This window comes from Callithrix jacchus, chromosome 15 (assembly GCF_049354715.1).
Source record: "Callithrix jacchus isolate 240 chromosome 15, calJac240_pri, whole genome shotgun sequence".
NCBI classification, from domain to species: Eukaryota; Metazoa; Chordata; class Mammalia; order Primates; family Cebidae; genus Callithrix; species Callithrix jacchus.
Genome location: NC_133516.1, coordinates 64156252 through 64175834, shown reverse-complemented (window position 1 = coordinate 64175834; position 19583 = coordinate 64156252). Strand labels below are relative to the sequence as shown.

At 35.7% G+C, this 19583-nt stretch overlaps 1 protein-coding gene across 15 annotated transcripts in view; it reads right to left on the bottom strand.

Moving 5' to 3' along the window:
• The window catches only part of GRM7 (glutamate metabotropic receptor 7), an 890997-nt gene that overhangs the window by 615238 nt on the left and 256176 nt on the right, over window positions 1-19583 (bottom strand). For all 15 annotated transcript variants that reach the window (XR_013527454.1, XR_013527455.1, XR_013527457.1 and 12 more), the window contains one exon: window positions 5358-5574. Coding sequence is in view for 8 of the 15 variants with exons in the window: in XM_003734881.6 (XP_003734929.1) it covers window positions 5358-5574 (217 nt within the window). In the remaining 7 variants the exon portion in view is untranslated. The remainder of the gene's footprint in view (window positions 1-5357; window positions 5575-19583) is intronic.

Here is a 19583-nt window from a genome sequence, read left to right as displayed (position 1 = left end):
TTTCATAGTAGGCAAAATCCCATAGTAAGCAAATCCATCTAGCTCTCTTTTTTTTTTTTTTTTTTTTTTTTTTAGATGGAGTCTTGCTCTGTTGCTCAGGCTGGTTGGAGTGCAGTGGTGCAATCTTGGCTCACTGCAACCTCTGCCTCCTGGGTTCAAGCAGTTCTCCTGCCTCAGCCTCCCCAGTAGCTGGGATTACAGGCACGTGCCACTATGCCTGGCTAATTTTTGTATTTTTAGTAGAGCTTGAAGTCTTAAAACTGAAGGCTAAATAATAGTTAATAATAGTTCATCAAATCTTCCTCTAAGTATTCTAGGAAAGAATATTCTAGATTATGGTGAAATATTAATTAAAAACAAATTCTAGAGTTTATCTGAATAATAATACCTACTTTATAAGAACAATTGAAATACAACTGTGTTAAGTGATCACTGTGAAACACCAAAAGGATAATTCTTGTAAGTTTTGAGAAGTCGACATGTATGATGGTAGCACAGCAGTAACAAATGTTATATTTGTGCTATATTGTGAAGCAGTGTCTATAAGATTTTCCTGGAAACTGTCTGATGGACTGTAAAAGTCATATATGTAGTCCTTAGTCTAATAGTGCTTGAATCAGATTTGCTTAAAAGGATTTGGAACTTATTAATGCTACATGCTATCACAGAGATTTACCTTGACCCTCACTTAGGTAAAGGAGTTTTTAATGTCTAATTTAGGTCATTTATGCTGATCTGAATTTTAAAGCACATTGAGAGTGGATTTTCTCTCATTCCCTGCAATATTAAGAAATAAATTGCCTTTGTTGCTATTGCATGGGCATTCATTCAAATAAACATGGCAATTTATGCAAATATAACTGTTTTACAAATTCTCATCATCTGAGAAAATCATGTTACAGTTCTCTGAAAGTTCAACTAGGAACAGCATCCATGCATATTTAAATCTGCCAGGACTATACTTGAAAGAATAATTATTGAGGTTTTCTTTGACAGCTTAGAGAAAATGTGCCTAGACTTCCATGTTTTAAACCAATTACATGGCCTCTGTTAAAGGATGGCTTCTTTTCTCTGACATCATTGTCTTGATTTGTTCTATCAGAAAATAATGAAGAGGCACTCATCCGTGCACTGTGACTGTGTACGTGGTGGAGACGCTTTAGGCTCTGGTGTAAAAGTAGCCTCTGCCTCAGGATTAAAGTCTAAAGCAAATTTTGAAGCTAAAAAAGGGTGAGGAGGAAAAGAATCACAATCTTCAAAGTCAAATTGTTCAGAAAGAATGCAAATAAATCCTTCCAAGCTGCCAGTGGGACACAGAAACAACGTCATTGAGTCTATGCACCCTCTCTCTCTCTTTCTCTCTCTCTCTCTCTTTCTCACACTCACTCTCTGTCTCTCTCTCTCTCACACACACACATATATATATACATATATTCTACATACATAGGACAATACAAATAGCTCCCTTCTTTTTCTTATCCATCTTACATGGTAAGAGCATGTTAATAAGAATAACAACAACTTAAAAATAACCCTCTAGTTACAACTCAAGGCAGATAACATCTATTACTCAAGTTACTTTCAAAGTTTTCAGATTCAAACAACTCTACTTGTATAGAGGGACCCAGTGTGATGCACTGTAATCAGATAATATTCGGTATTAAATGATTCCCTATGCATCATCTTATATATTCACCAACCTGGTGAAGCAGAAATCATTAATTTCATTCTTTCTATGAGGAAGTTCAGGCCTGAAAAGTTAAATCATGTGTCAAAATTGTTAAAATAAGAAAATGATGGAGTCCATTATTCAAATCCAGGTTTTTCCAACACCATAACCAGTGTGCTTACTTATGTTGGTGTCACGTCACCTCACCTACCCATACACAGTGGGTTTGTAACCTTTTCAAGCATTTTTGGAGCCCGCAGGTGAAGAAAAAGTGGACATTTAAAATTATCCTGGAGAATTCCCTAACCATGTATACTGCCCAGAAATTCCAATAGATAAGTTTTTCTTTTATTTTCCTGTTCAATTTTTCCTTCAACTAAGTATCAGAGGAAGGAGATGGAATCTTTTGAGAGGTCAAGGAATGTGTGTCTTTAAATACCAGAATCAGCTTTGCAGCTGCAAGATACAGGCGTCATGAGAAGCCCACAGAAATGAAACTCACTGAATGTAGTTCATGTTTTCTTTAGGCCATACCAAAACTGAGCAGACTTACTCCACACCATTGAAACTAATTTCCTCTCCTTCTTTCCTTTAAAAGAAGGGATGTTTGCTAAGCATATAAGTTAATGCATCTAAATCACTTGCATATGTGATATAGTTCTGATGAATTTTATAAGTATGTACCAAATACCATAATACATACAAAAGAATACTTATTAAACTTATTATAAATACTTATCAAATACTATAATATGTACAAAAGAGTACTTATTAAATGCTTATTATAAATACATACCAAATACCATAATACTTATTATTAATACCTTTAAAACATATTAATCTTCAAGACATCACCTAAATGTTCACTGTTTCATTGTATTTCTTCAGCACCAGCTAGCTTTTTAGCTACTCCCATCCTCAAGGGGAAAGGCTCTAGGATGGGAAGATTACAATGAAAATGGCTGCCACTGATAGAATCTTTATTTTTTAGCTGGGGTAGGATTAGCCAGAAATATAAGCTGGAGAGTTCAGGTTATATAATAGCTTTTCCTTTTTGCAGAGTCATTATATACAATAGCAAACTCAGATATTAATGTCTTAAGTTTCTATCAAATGACACCAGGAATAACCATATGAAAGTCACCATTGACCTGTCCATAGAATATAGTTTTTTATACAGTCCCACAGCAAACATTTTTCTTCATCCTAAGGCAAGGAAAGCTGTACTTTACAGAATCATCTACTCAATTTTTACCTCATGAAAACTGTAAATCTTGTAACAGAATGGGCACTGTTTTGCCTTTGCTTCATCCAGTTAAAAGACATGGATGAACCTAGCAACCATCATTCTCAGCAAACTGACACAGGAACAGAGAATCAAACACCGCATGTTCTCACTCATAGGCAGGTGTTGAACCATGAGAACACATGGACACAGGGAGGGGAGCATCACACACTTGGGTCTGTCGGGGGATGGCTAGAGGAGAGACAGTGGGAGGTAGGGAGTTGGGGAGGGATAACCTGGGGAGAATTGCCAGATATAGGTGATGGGGATGGAGGTAGCAAACCACAGTGCCATGTATGTACCTATGCAACAATCCTGCATGTTCTTTACATGTACTCCAAAAACTAAAATGCAATAAAATATATATAAAAAATAAAATAAAAAAAAAATAAAAGTTCAGTGTTAAATTTGAGTATCACTTTTAACAATTAGATAGTGCAAAATGGCATCTGCCCTTTATATCTAAGCTTTACCTTATTATTTTACCCATATTTTCATCATATTTTATCTATTTTATTCTATGCTGATATTTTAGATATTTTTCAAAGTCAACCTCCAGCCTTAGTTTGATCAACACAGGATTCAGAAAAACAAAGAAAGAAATAAAAACACAGTCATCAAAAATGATTATCTATCTCTTTGGGGATTTATGAAGTCAATTGTTAATGAGTCCTATAAATCACAGAATGCCACAAGGCCAGAGTTAAGATTTTTTCCTAATCAGAAAGTTTCTGAGTTACAGCATAAATTTTTCCCTTAAGAATGTAGCACCTGGGGCCATAGTAGAAAATGAGACAGACATGGTCTTCTGTAGTCATGACAATTAGATAGAAAATAACCAACCAACAAATAAAAAATTATACTAGGCTGTGGTAGGTGCTGTGGGAGAAGACACTAGAAATGTAAGTCCAAGTCAACAAAACAAAGGAAGTTTTTGTTTTTGTGAGTGCTGCATTTGAACCTAGAAATGCTGGTCAGGACAAGACTTGACAATTATTAGAAGCTATCTAGTCAGCTGTGTTAAGTCAGAAAGAAGAGTCTAAGAATGTCACAGATCTCCTGTGAAGTTCTGAAATTACAGCTAATGATGCACTGAATTAAAAACATGGATTGGCCAGGCACAGTGGCTCATGCCTGTAATCCCAGCACTTTGGGAGGCCAAGGCAGGTGGATCATGAGGTCGAGAAATGGAGACCATCCTGGCCAACATAGTAAAACCTCATCTCTACTAAAAACATGAAAATTAGCTAGGTGTGATGGCCCGCGTCTGTAGTTCCAGCTACTCAGGAGGCTGAGGCAGGAGAATCACTTGAACCTGGGAGGTAGAGGTTGCAGTGAGCCAAGATCACAACACTGCACTCCAGCCTGAGTGACAGAGGAAGACTCTGTCACTCACACAAAAAAACATGGGATTTATAAAATAGCCCTAGCTTCTATGTCTGAGAATATCTGTAGTCTGACAGTCAAATACTTGAAGCTATATTTTCAGAATTTACGACATCTTTCCTTATAACATGGAGCTCTCTTTCTATTGCTTTGCTTGTTTGTTTGCTTTCATGGTCAGTAAACTGTACTGTGAAATAACAATTTAAATTGCATGAAATGCTTACAAACAACACTGAGTACCCAATTTTAACATAAGAACTGTACGGGAATATCTAAGCATGCATATTTGTATATATTTACCATATCTAATACATCCATATGGGGAAACCTGAATAGCTATTGTCAGAGTTTCTAAGGGTGAGAATTTTGTCTCGGTTTTCAAAATCTGCCCAATGGAAGGCAGCTGGCCAAACATTTGAACCCATTACTTTCAATCTGAACTAAATAAACAAACATAAGAGAATCTTCTCCAAGTGCTACTAAAGAGAACTGTCTCAAAATCATCTGAAGTTTAAAAGAATGGTTGTCTAAATACATTCTACTGCCTGGATAATTTATTTACTTTTGTTTGGGCCAAGTCATTCAGAAAAATTCCAGGTATTCTTCGAATCAAAGTGGCACTGTGATTGCATTCACATAATTCTAAATGATTTGCTCCATTTTGGAGAGAGGCAGAGAGAAGAGTCTCCATGGAGGAAGCACATCCAGCCACATTTTCCCATGTTTTCATACACAGGCTAGAATCTACCCTATTACCAATTTTGCAGAAGTAAGATGTTAACTTTAGTATGTATTTTCTTTATATATTCTATTAGTACTCAAGGGATCTCAGTTTCGCAACTTCGAAATCTCTTCAAAAAAAAACCCAATTCTTACAAATGAAGATGTTACAGGCATACTTCACAGGACTCTGGGAATGTGAGAGTCTGTAGTGTTTATTTAATAAAGTCTGAAGAGAACTCTACAAGCCACAGACATTTGAAGTGGGCCAACTTGATCAGAACAATCTCATCCTACCTGCCTCTTTGGAAATCTGCGTGAAGGACTCCACACCTTTCTCTCCATAACTTCCTTCGGATGCAAGAGTAGACACATAATTCCAGCCAAGGGCCTTTACAATGTCTACCATGGCCTGGGCTTGGAAGGAATCGGGCGGCACCACGCGAGAGAAGAAGTCATAGCGCCGGTCATCACTTAGCTCGGGTGCCGTTGATGCATAACTAATCTGGGGGATCTGCAAAGACAAGAAAGCACCACGTGAGAGTGCACCATCACAATGTGAAAGACTCATTCATACTTATGACAATTTATTCAAAATACAGGGCTTGAGCTGCAAAGGGGGTATTTGTTTTGCCAAACACCGCTCTGTAACTTAGACCACCTAAATGCAACCATCTACTTCTTTATTATTATTATTATACTTTAAGTTCTGGGGTACATGTGCAGATCATGCAGGTTTGTTACTTAGGTATACCCATGGCATTGTAGTTTGCTGCATCCATCTTCCCGTCATCTACAGTAGGTATTTCTCCTAATACTATCCCTCCCCAATTCCCCCACCCCCTGCTCTCCCGCCACTAGCATCCTTGACGCTGAATAGGCCCCAATGTGTGATGTTCCTCTCCCTGTGTCCATGTCATCTCATTGCTCAACATCCATTTATGTGTGAGAACATGTGGTGTTTGGTTTCCTGTTCTTGTGTCAGTTTGCTGAGAATGATGGTTTCCAGTTTCATATATGTCCCTGCAAATGACATGAACTCATTTTTTTTTATGGCTGCATAGTATTCCATGGTGTATATGTGCCACATTTTCTTTATGCAGTCTATCATTGATGGGCATTTGGGTTGGTTCCAAGTCTTTGCTATTATAAGCAGTGCCACAATAAACATACATATGCATGGGCCTTTATACATGAGTGTTTTATAATCCTTTCAGTATATACCCCGTAATGGGATTGCTGGGTCAAATGGTATTTCTATTTGTAGATTCTTGAGGAATTGCCAGACTGTCTTCCACAATGGCTGAACTAATTTACACTCCCACCAACAGTGTAAAAGCATTCCTATTTCTCCATATCCTCTCTAGCATCTATTGTCTACTGATTTTTTAATGATCGTCATTCTAACTTTCATGATATGGTATCATGTTGTGGTTTTGGTTTGCATTTCTCTAATGACCAGTGATGATGAGCTTTTCTTCATGCGTTTGTTGGCTGCATTTTTCTTTTAAAAAGTGTCTGCTCATATCCTTTGCCCACTTTTTGATGGGATTGATTTTTCGTATAAATTTGTTGGCTGGGCACGGTGGCTCAAGCCTGTAATCCCAGCACTTTGGGAGGCCGAGGCGGGTGGATCACGAGGGCAAGAGATCGAGACCATCCTGGTCAACATGGTGAAACCCCGTCTCTACTAAAAATACAAAAAATTAGCTGGGCATGGTGGCACGTGCCTGTAATCCCAGCTACTCAGGAAGGTGAGGCAGGAGAATTGCCTGAACCCAGGAGGCGGAGGTTGCGGTGAGCCGAGATTGCGCCATTGCACTCCAGCCTGGGTAACAAGAGTGAAACTCTGTCTCAAAAAATAAATAAATAAATAAATTTGTTTGTTTAAGTTATTTGTAGATTCTGGTTATTAGTCCTTTGTCAGATGGGTAGATTGCAAAAATGTTTTCCCACTCTGTTGGCAACCATCTACTTCTTAGCAGCACAAAATTGTTGTCTTTAATGTCTTGCTTTTTTATTTCCTCCTTTTCGGAATAAGGGAAGGAGGTTCACATGGGAATTCCAAAATTCCAAGGTCAGGGTCAGGGTTATTTAGAAGAAAAAGATTTACGACCGTTCTACCAAACATGGTGAATCATGCTTTACTACTATAAAACAGTGAAAATTAAAATACAGTCCCCTGACTGGAGTGTATATGAAGATTGGTTTAGTTGGCACAGCTTGTGAATACTGGGTGGATATCATTAGCCATCTAACACTGATTGATTGCTGATGGTCTCCAAGGAAATATCTAAGTAAGTCACAAGGATTTTCTAATTTATTCCTCTTAAGAACATTTTAAAGTAGCTCGGTAACATTCTTTGCCCCAGAAAAGGGAAATTCCCCACCCTCAAGGCATTTACTCTAGTGGTCTTGGCACTTTGACTGGCTTTCCTCAAAACTTTCCAGATTGCCTGGATTCTGGAAGAGAACTGGCAGTATTGTCTGAGTGGAGTCCACAAGGGTCTCTGATTCTTATCTTTTCCCTTCAGGGCACCCTCTGACCTCTACCCTACATGGCATTTCCCAAATGTCCTGAAGACCACAGATCATCTTAGGACTGCACAGCCTCCTTGAAAAATCAAATTACCTCCCTTAGCCTCTGTTGTATTTATTTCTTAGGATCATTGGAAATTGGGCTATGTGAGTATCCTAACACATCTACTTTGCTAAATCAAATTACACATATGGAAAGAGCTGCAAAAAAAAAAAGTCTGCTTGGGGTCTTCACAGCCTATGGCTAGCCCCAAAGTACTCACAGACGAGAAATCTGGCCTGGCCCCTAACTTCAGGACTCCTACGCTAGTTACCTCTTCAAAGCATTGTAACATTTACCCACTTCTTAGTCTTAATTCTACCAAGCAATAAACAATGAGTGGCATGATTAATTTTCATGTAAGAATGATCAACTCTGACAAAATTCTGCTTACAAACTCTCCCAGGACTTACCCCTGCTTTATCACAAAAGGTTTCTTGGTTGTCGAAAGGCCAGTTGATCTTTTCTCAGACCAAGAACAAAAGTGCAGTGGAGGTCAAATATGGTAAAACCATGCTCAAGTTGATTCTTTGAGCCCTGAAAATTCTACTCACTAGTAACCTATTTATCCTTTCTTTGTAGTTTGCCTAAAGTGTACACAATTGCCATTGTTTAAGGCTAGTTACCGCTTCTGTAAAGATCATTGCTCCACCAACATTTTTAGGTCAGCATTAGAGTTAAATCCTGTGGCCCTGAAATCAGAGATCTGCCGTTTTCCATGAAGCCTGTCCATGATGCAGTTCTGCTCTATGACCATTGGAGGGAAGGCTTTCTGCCCCTGACTTAATTTAAATCCAGTGTGAGAAAGCCTGCATGTCTGCTGGTGGGTGTTTTTACCTGAGCAACTTCTCAATTATAGTGAGGTTTAGAGCGAGTAAAATAGGATTTGGTATTGACAAAATGTGAGATCAGAGTTTGACATTTCTGTTTGCTAGTGTTTAATTTGGTGAAGCTATTTTACTTCAATGAATGGTTACATCATTAAAAACAAGTTGTTCTGAGAAACAGGGAAAATGAATGCGCATTGCTTTGCATGATGCCTGGAACAGAGTGGGTGCTTAATTCAAGAGAATAATAATCATCAAAGAATGGCCTGATTTGCCTTCCTAAAGTTATCCGTCCCCCACATTTGACTTCCAAGTTCTCTGCTGCACATTATCACAAACATTCTCCACCATGACCTATGGCAATAAAGTGTTTTTACATATTCCTATCACTACTTCTTTCAAAGTAATACGTATTGTTTATCCAACTCTTTATTTTGTACCAGCCATGTTCTAAAAGTTTTATATGCATTGCCTTATCTAACTGTCAGCAAACACTCTGAACCATACTATACAATACCACATTAGACGGTATTACAGTATTATTAACTCGTTTTACAAGGCAGAAAATTGAGGCTTGGAAGAAGAATGTTACCTTGCCTCAGGTCACAAAGCTATAAAACACTCACAACTATGATGCTTTGCTGAATTATTCCTAAAATATTTTTAAAATAAGCATTAAAAAGGAAGTCCAGTAGATGAATGAAATCCAGGCTGACTCTCTCCACATCACTGACTACATAGCCACTAAAAGTTATTTTACTGGTCACTCTTAGACTGCTGTTCAAACACCTTATATAAACGCCTCAGTAAAGCTTACAAATATCTTAACAGAATGAGTTACCTATGTGTCGATTGTACTTTGGAGGTTATAAGTTTTAGGTAACAAAAATATCAACTAAAGAAAGGCTTTGGACAGAAAAAATAGAGAGAGGAAGGAAAAAGAGGGAGGAAGAGAGAGAGGCTTTCCCTCACAAGAAATAAAAAGAAAAGAAGCCAAGCATGTCAATACATTTCCATCAATTTCAACTTGTGGAAATATAAAAGCTTCACGCTGTTGCACAGATGCCTTTCCTGCCAAAATCCCTCTGTATCTTTGAGAGAGTGCTAATAAAGATACGTTCAGTCTCTACTTAAATTTGCATTTATGTAGCTGCTGTAAAACATCAGAATTGTGAAGTGCCCAATGCAATGCATTTTCCCCAATGAAAATCCTGGGGAAACAGATTTCTTTCCCCATTACTGAGTGCTCTTTGAAAATGGTTACTATCTGTGGTCTCTCCCTTCCAGGGTAAATAAGGAATATCTCCTCACCTAAGACCAATACTTCTGTTTAGGATCATGTGTATACCCTCTATCAGTGGTACTTATTTAGACACTATGAATATAATGATGCAAGCATAAGGATTGAAAGACAAAATGGAATTTATTCTGCGATAAGAATATGGCTTTATAAGGCAATCCCTTGTAGCAATAGAGGTGAAGGACTGGAACAATTTCTGTAACCTATGAAATATGATGTTGCTTATTTTCCTAGCTATTATGCTGCATGTTTAGTTATTTGTTTCCAAGTTAACATTAAAGCCTACATAGTAATTATTTTGAGTGTTAGTACTGGCACCTACAACTGATCAAATGATAATTAGACATCTTTAGCAATTAACTTTCATATTCACTCTAATATATAGATATGCTTTCTCTTGCTGCTATTGGAACTTTTCTCTCTGGCCAGTCTTCTTTGGAAACGGAGGCTTGATCTTTTGATAAAGACAATTTAGCACAATAACACTCTAGCTATATAAAAAGAGATAGTCCATGTCTTCTTAGGTCTTTTGTCTTGAACTTAGAAAGATAAAATACTTTTAATCTTTATCACAGGACCACATTGTCATCTTATTATTCTTTTCTCTTCATAAAAATTTGCCTGTTACACAGGAATGCTTTTGTTAATAATAAGCATCAGTCAGGATTGCAAAACAGCTATAACTATTCTATTTAAAATAAGTTTAGGCTTTTTAATAAAAATTAACAACATACATTATTTATTAAAAAATGAAGAGAAACAAGCACAAGAAAGCATGTTAATTGTAATGCCTGTCAACATTTTGCTATTTTTATATTGCCTTTGTGTGTTTATTTGGTATGTGCACATATTGATATGGTTAGGCTTTGTGTCCTCACCCAAATTTCATCTTCAATTATAATCTGGGTAATCTCTGCAATTTCCGCCTGTCCACAGACCAGGTGGAGGTAAGTGGATCATGAGGGCACTTTCCTCATGCTCTTCTCATGATAGTGATTGAGTTCTCACAAGATCTGATAGTTTTATAAAGGACTCTTCCCGCTTTGACACTTCTTCCTGCTGCCTTGTGAAGAAAGTGCCTTGCTTCTCCTTTACCTTCCACCATGATTGTAAGTTTCCTGAAGCCTCCCCAGCCATGCTGAACCGAGTCAATTGAATGCCTTTCCTTTATAAATTACCCAGTCTAAGGCAGTTCTTTATAGCAGTGTGAAAACAGACTAATAAACACATATAATTATGATGAGCTCATAAATATTATTAAAATATGGATGTTAGTCTCCCCTTCCCTTCCTTCCATCCTTCTTTCTTTTTTCTCTTTCTCTTTCTGGTTGCGTAATATTCTGCTGTATGAATATTTAACCTAACCTAAACCTAACATTCATTGTTAAATTTAAAACTTTCACAAGTTTTCAGTCATTATAAGTCAGAACAAAATCCTCAGAGCTAATGTAAATCTTTATACACACCCATGAGTATTTCCTTGGAATTATATTTAAGTCCTTCCACCTGAAAGTGACAGAATCATTTGAGGTTTTAAATCTTTCTCTATATAAAATTACTTTGGGCTATTAAATACAGAACGATAATCTAAACTTTTTTCCTTCCAAATGGTTACCTACTTGATTTAGTATCATTTATTAAATAATTAATCATTCTTTAATGACAGAAAAGAACATTTTTTGTTCTATATTAAATTCTTAAACATCCTTAGGTCTTTAGGGTGTATCTTCTACTATCTCACTTTTTTTTTGTCAAGTCTTGGGACAATGTTTTACTATTTTAGCTGTTATAAGCTTAGAGTATTTCTTTTTTGCTTTTCCAAATACTTTTGCAAATATTGTATTTCTTGTTATGTATGGGCACTGTTATGTCTCAGCAGTTCACCAGTCATTTGAGAGATATTTTCTTAAATATTTGGAACCAAAATAAGATGAAAAATACTTAGTGGCATCTGCAGTCTTTGCAGATTATTTTTGAGCTGGAGCATTCAATGATTAGCCAAATTACCTACAACTCTGTCTTAACCCTTACCCTCCTGCTTCTGTAGGGCCCAAAGGTTGGCAAGAGATGCAAGCATCGAATTATCCCATATCTTTCTGAACACTTATTCAGAGCATGCACATGGCTCTCTGGATTCCCTGAAACATTCAGAAGTCCTTTAATGAAAGTCTTTATTTCCCCATGAATCTTGATCCTCAGCATCTTCATTCCTGTTTTTTTTTTCTCTGTCTGCTGCTTCTCCCATTCTCCACTCTTTTCTCCAGGTGGCTGTCCATTGTATAAGGCCCTTATGTGCTTTTGACAAATTCTGTCCAGGAGGCCTCCAGTCATGATAGAATTCAAAGTGGGGTAAAACAAAGGGAAGCCTCTAAGCCAGCCTCTCAAAGAACTGCCAAAAAGGTTAAAATGTACAACCATAGTTTATTGATAACAAGGTCTATGTTGATCTTTCTGGCACTAGCAACTAAACCACCAGGAACATAGCCACCACCAAGCTAGGGTATAGGGGATGATAGGTGGATAAGCAAAAATGCTATACAATTTTTTATGATATTTAGTCATCTACTCTTTATTAAGCACTCCCCTGGCTGTTGTAAGGTTTTACTTTCGGTTCTGGGGTACATGTGCAGCTCATGCAGGATTATAACATAGGTATACACATGACATGGTAGTTTGCTGCATCCATTCCCCCAACATCTACATTAGGTGTTTTTCCTAATCTTATCCCTCTCCAATCCCTCCACCCCCTGCTATCCCTCCCCAATTCCCCAACCCCTTTTATCCCTCCCATGGCCTCACCACCCAGAAGGCTCTGGTGTGTGATGTTCCCTTCCCTGTATCCATGTGTTCTCATTGTTCAACACCCACTTAGGAGAAAGAACATGTGGTTTTTGGTTTTCTGTTCTTGTGTCAGTTTGCTGAGAATGATGGTTTCCAGCTTCATCCATGTCCCTGCAAAGGACATGAACTCATCCTTTTCTATGGCTGCATAGTATTCCATGGTGTATATGTTCCACATTTTCTTCATCTAGTCTATCACTGATGGGCATTTGGGTTAGTTCTAAGTCTTTGCTATTGTAAGCAGTGACATGATGAACATACCTCTGCATGGATCTTTATAATTGAATGATTTATAATCCCTTGGGTATATACCCAGTAATGGGATTGCTGGGCCAAATGGTATTTCTAGTTCTAGATCCTTGAGGAATCACCAGACTGTCTTCCACAATGGCTGAACGAATCTACACTCCCACCAACAGTGTAAAAGCATTCCCCTTTCTCCACATCCTCTCCAGCATCTGTTTTCTCCAGATTTTGTAATGATTGCCATTCTAACTGGTATGAGATGGCATCTCAGTGTAGTTTTGATTTGCATTTATCTAATGACCAGTGATGCTGAGCTTTTTTTCATGTGTTTGTTGGATGCATAAATGTCTTCTTTTGAAAAGTGTCTGTTCATATCCTTTCCCCACTTTTTGATAGGGTTGTTTTTTTCTTGTAAATTTGTTTAAGTTCTTTGTAGATTCTGGATATTAGCCTTTGCCAGATGGATAGATTGCAAAAAAATTTTCCCAGTCTGTTGGTTGCCAGTTCACTCGAAGGATAGTTTCTTTTGCTGTGCAGAAGCTCTGGAGTTTAATTAGGTCCCATTTGTCTACTTTGGCTTTTGTTGCCATTGCTTTGCTGTTTTAGTCAAGGACTTCATGAACTTAGAGTATTTTGAGGCCTTCTTAGTTGCAACATACTCCCTCTTCAGAGCTGTCCTTTTAAAAATGATCATGGATAATCACGTTTTTAATTTTCCTCATAAGCCTTAGGATAATTATTTTTAGGTTCACAATAAAGTTCCACTAGGATTTGATGAGAATTATACTACAGCTATAAATAAATTTGGGCAAAATTTATATATTTACAACATTTTATATTCCCCCATGGGAAATTATCTATTTTATCTATTTGGTTGTTCATTCTTGCTCTTCCAAAAATCTTATTATTGTCTCCGTGTAAACCTTGCACATTCCTTTTTAACTTTATTTCTAAATAATTGTTATTTTCATTGCATTTTGTATGGGATAAAATATTCATTTTGTAATCTATTTATTGCTGCCATATAGGAATCTATTAATTTTTATAGATTTTCTGTGTCTTCTACCCTTGTTATAATTCTTATTAGTTGCAATAGCTTTCAGTTGATTTTCTTGGGATTTCCATGTAAGCAAGTTATAATGATTCAGTTAGTTTTCTAATCATATCAGCTAGAGTTTCTAGAAAAACAAGAGTAATAATGGGAATAATTACTTTTTCTTTTTCTATTTTTGAACAGTGAGCATTTAAAAACCAACTAGTATGATTCTAATTTCTTAACTTGAAAAAATATATAGTTAAATTAAGATTTAAGCTTATCATTAAAAATTTTATTTTGTCAATATGAAATCTTAACTAGAACTCTTAGAACATTTCTTTGGTTTTAGAAATACACTTTTAGAATTGAAAGAAAACTCCTAGATCATAAGGCCCAAAGTCTCCCCCTCCCCAATAAGTTTAAGTTTCACTTGAAAAATACTGTGGAGACCCTTACACAATCTCTGTGTCACCATCTATAGCCACATTTCTTGAGAGCACTTTTAAAAATATTTTCTATTGATACAAGATGCTCTTATTCTTACTTGAGATATAGAAGTGTAATTCCTCAGGATATCTAGGTAAAGCTAAGCTATTCTATGAACAATAGCAAAATAACAATACTATAAATTATCATTTATTCTCTTCCCATGTATGAAACATCATGCTAAGAGCTGTAATGCATTATTTTATTTTAATCTTCACAATAGTACATTAACATAATTTCTGTTTTTCTGACTTTACAAAGAACCTATGACACAGAGAGGTCAAGAACCACTTTGAAGGTCACATATAAGTAAGTGACAGATCTGGAATTCACTTTAAGCACATCTCTAAATCCTTTACTCATAAGCCCTGTGCTACAATTCCCCTTTAAGAGAACATCATTCTGATTAGAAGGGCTTACAGTTTGTTATATTTCCCCTTCCTTTATAACATGTTCTTCTACCTGCATTGTGTGATACTAGTTAAGCATTTCTCTCTCCTTGTATGACTTGGAAAACCACTTCATTTTCTTTCTGACATACTACCTACCTTTAGTCTTACAACTTCTCATTCTTTCTCATGAGAAAGATAATGAAACACCGAAAAACTTTTTCCACCTATTTAAGAGGGACCTTCTCTCCACGGCCTCACTAATGCTTGTTATATTTTGCATTTTTGATAATAGCCATCATAACAGGTATGGGGCGATAACACATTGTGGTTTTGTTTTGCACTTCCTTGGTTATTAATGATGTTAAACATGTACCTGATGGCCATTTATATATCTCCTTTGAAGAGATGTATATTCAGGTTCTTTCTCCATTTTTTTAAATTGGGTTGTTTTTCTGCTTTTGATTTGTGTGAGTTCTTTATATATTTTGGATGTTACCTCCTAATCAGATATTGGTTTCCAAATATTTTATTTAGGAGGTGTCTCTTTACATCATTGATTGCTTTCTTTGCTATGCAGAAACTTTTTAGTTTATGTAGCCTCATTTATTTATTTTTGCTTTTGTAGCCTGAGCTTTTGATGTGATGTCCAAAAAAAATCATTGCCAAGGCCAATATAAATGACCTTTTTCTTTTCTAAATCTCTGCTGACTCATCACCTATGAAAGTATCTTTACAACCAGCTATGTTGACACATCACTCTAAACTATACATGGATCTAGAATTCTGTTTGGGGAAGAAAATATATTTATTTTTTTGAGGATACTTTATTATAATGTAGTCAATTCTTTTAGAGTAAAGATCTATGCATGAATTCACTCTCTTATATCTGCAATACATTTCACAACATCTAAGCTGTCTCCTCTACAGAAATCAAATTTTCCTCTACATATTTTTTAAATCAGTACTTTTTAGAATGCTATCGACCTTTTGGCTTCTATATTGCTACATAACTTTAATCACTTATTAAAACTAAGCTTTTCATTTTTACATTGATACTTCAGATTCATTTATAAATCTGAAAGCCATGAGTTACCACGTTATGCTAGATGTTGTGATTATTCTAATGTCACAGAACCACCTATTTCCAGCATTCTTGAGGTGTTCATACAGTAAAAAGAAAATATGACAAAACACCCAAATTTGTGTGTTCTTCCTTTCTCTCTTCACCAATTAAGAAAATCAAATATCTATAACACTTAATCCCTTTAGAGATTAAAAATAATAGTATATATATTTATACATATATATAATTAGTAATATAAAAAAATACAAAAATATAGTAAAGGTGAAATTTTGGTCACACTTAACAGTAGTAGTTAATTCTCTTGAACATGACTACATTAGTCATTGTGTGTCTTTAGTGTCTTTTGTGGTCTTAACAAGCAGGTAAGTCTAAATGTGTGTGAACCACAGACCATGTCTTCGGAACCTATTCTGCACTTCCCTTGATTTCTTTCTCTGAATTTAATAAATGTCTCCATTGCTTTCATACATGAAGGCTTACCATAGAGATATATGGTAACATATATTTGCAGTTTACTAATAAATGTAGTGCATATCTAAACTAATTTTCCCTTTTCTGATTTAAAGAAATTGTGGGAAAAAAACTAAACTTTATACCAGTATTTTTCAATCTTTAGTTATTTGCAAATGTGCCTCCTATTTTTTCCCAACATGCTGTACCACTTTATATATTCATACTACCGAATCCATTATTAACATTTTCAACTTCTCTTCTTTGCTTAAAGTACAAAGAACTATCTTTTTATGCCTACCAGTATGCCTATAAAGTGATTATATATTTATTTTAATGTGAAAGAGGAATATGTAACTATTAGAATTATCCATCGTATCTTTGATATACAAAAACATTTTCTTCTGATCTACTATATCTGTATTTTATTTTATAGCTTCTTGGCTTTCAACAATAATCTTGATGATTGTGTATATTTTCACCTATAGTTTATGACTATATGTTTGCATAACTGATTTTTAGATTTACACATTTTAATGCATCTGCATCTAGGATCTATTTTTTAGATATTATAGACTAGGACTTCAATTTTTGTTTTGTTTCTGAATGGATAGCCAAGTGAATAGCCAGTGTTTTAAGAACAAAAAGGATTTACTTGCATGTCATTATCACTTATATGCATTTTATAAAAAATTATATGTATACAAACACAGGAATTTTAAAAATTAAAAGCACTACATAAATTTTATCTCATGCTCTTGGATGTCTTATGAAATTCACTATTAATGTATAAAGTAATTACATTTCCTTTCTTAAAGAAACTCAGTCTTCTCTGACGTGTTGTCTTCAAGTTACTATGTTATTTCTCAGTTTGAATGAACTGACAGTAATTTGACTTATTAGATAAAATGGCATATAATTGTTTCTGCAGGGTCAAGAGTAGACATCATGTGGATTTTTCTCATACTGAATGGCCACTGCTCCCAATACTGGGCCACCAACACCTGCATGTCTATACTCCTCTATGCTTTTTCTGCCTTTCAAGTTAGATGCAGGACTAATTTCACTTCTCTATGTGAGTCTGTGAAGAGTTGTAAAAGGATCTCTCTTCTCCAAGTATTTTTCTCAACTCAAATCTCCTCAACTTCTCCAGTTATTTCTCTTAAGACACTAGTCAGGTGACACTGATGGCAAGATACAAAACTCATTTCAAGTAATCAAGGTTTGAGAGAATTCTCATGCTTCAAAATGATCATATAACTTTTATGTTGAAGTCAACTTTCCTGGCCATTGTTCAAAATAAACAAGCCAACAGGGAATAAAAACAGCAATAAAAATTATCCTCTTTCAAATCATCAGTTTCCCAAATTCAGATTTTACTCTCAAGATAGAAAAAAAAATGCCCAATTCTCTATTTCTAATTTTACCTTTAAAATATTTACACAGATTTATGGTTCTAAGAATTCCTGTCAATCTAAGGGAAACAATGCTAGGGGAAAAAACAATTTTAAGAGTAAGTTAAAATGGACACCTTAATAACTCATATCATATACACCTTATATATACTTTTGAGACATAAATATTCATATCTAATCGTTAAATTTTACTGTGGTCATTGAATTACTTTGGCGGACTGAATGATCAAAAGTTAAGTTATATCCAATAAGCAGCACACATTAATCACTAAAAGGCACTGAGGCTCTGCCCTAACTTCTACAATGTTTGCCCTAGAAAGCACAGTGAATTTATAGGAAGGCGAGTTGATGGGTTCTTCTGGAACATTGTAGTTTTCTTTGGTAACCAGTGCCACAGTTCTAATTAAACAATTATCTATATCATTATCTGTTTATTGTTCCTTCCATTCCCTGAGAGTATTTACCTTTATAGAAGAAAAAGACCTTGCTCATGATTGTTTCACTACTGGATACCACTCTGTTGGGAACAGAATGGGAACTGTTCAGTGTTCATTGAAGAAATAGGTATGGCAGGAAATGGATAAAATGGAATAATCTAAGAGAACAGATATCTTTGACCTGGTCCTCATCCACAAAGATGGTGTGGCCAGAGAGACTCACAGCATTTAGAAGTTTTTCTTGTCCTGGGTAGGTCTCTGATAGGCCGCTTTAGGCACCAGGGCAAATGCTTTTTCTCATTTTTTCTTTTCCTTGGCACATTTTTTTGGGGGTTTTCTTCCTCAACATTGGAATGTCGGCCAAAGAAAGCTATCTTTGGGTGAAAGATCAAAGGTGAAGCGACCAAGGAGGTCAGTTAGGAAGCTGTTCGCTCTGTTTTTTTATTAGGCCTTAGTTTCTGACAACCGAGGCAACATAAACTACGGTGTGCCAGGAATCAAACGTTGCAAGTCATAACTATGATTTGTCATTTTAAAGAGGCAGATTCCGTCCTGTCTTTTCCTTAGCTTCTCTCCCCTCAGGAAACAGGCTGCCAGGGCCATGTAGAAAATACAGTGTTTATGGTTCTGGGTCCTCATTTTTCGCTAAATGTCTCTACTTTATGTTAAAATTTATACTGTCAAGTTAAAATAGATAAAAATGAATAAAAATAATATATTAAACAAATCCAGAGAAAATAATTATATGACATTTCTAATACAAAATGAAATATTATGAATGTATGATGCACTTCCTCTTTTTAAATGTTGACAAGATGGAGCCAAGTTTAATTTTATTGTATAATTACTACCTAGTAAACTGCTACTAGGCAGAAGGATCTCTTGGGCTTAGAAACATACTGCTTTATGAATCATCTTACCGTCAACTTTTGTCACTGAAGACTCAAGTCCAGATGTCTTCTAGAAGACATTAATACAAATGTTTAAAAAAATTCAAACTTTCCACCACTGCTTCATTGCAAGCTTAATTCTCATAAAAATAAATTTCTAAATTTTTACATAAAGAAAAAAATTGTTTTATTTATTCAGAACACAATGAACGTTCTGAAATTGGTTTCATGCATGTTAACTTTCTTTTTGTATTCTTACTATGTATATGTTCTCTCTATATTATATTCTTTCTCAGTATATTCTTCCTTTGTATATTAGATTCTTTCTGTTTTTATTGTATTCTGCTTTAAATTATAAAGGCAGTACCTATAGAAAGGACAGTCACCTGAGGAGTATCTTAGTTTTTGGAAGATGAATGTGGTTCATTTGTTCCTGGGGGATTTGCATGTTTGGGCAATACAAAACCGTAATACAGAAAGTCAAAACAAAATTCACTAATGCTAGTTCTAGAGGTAGTTTTCACGAAACTTGTAAAAGACA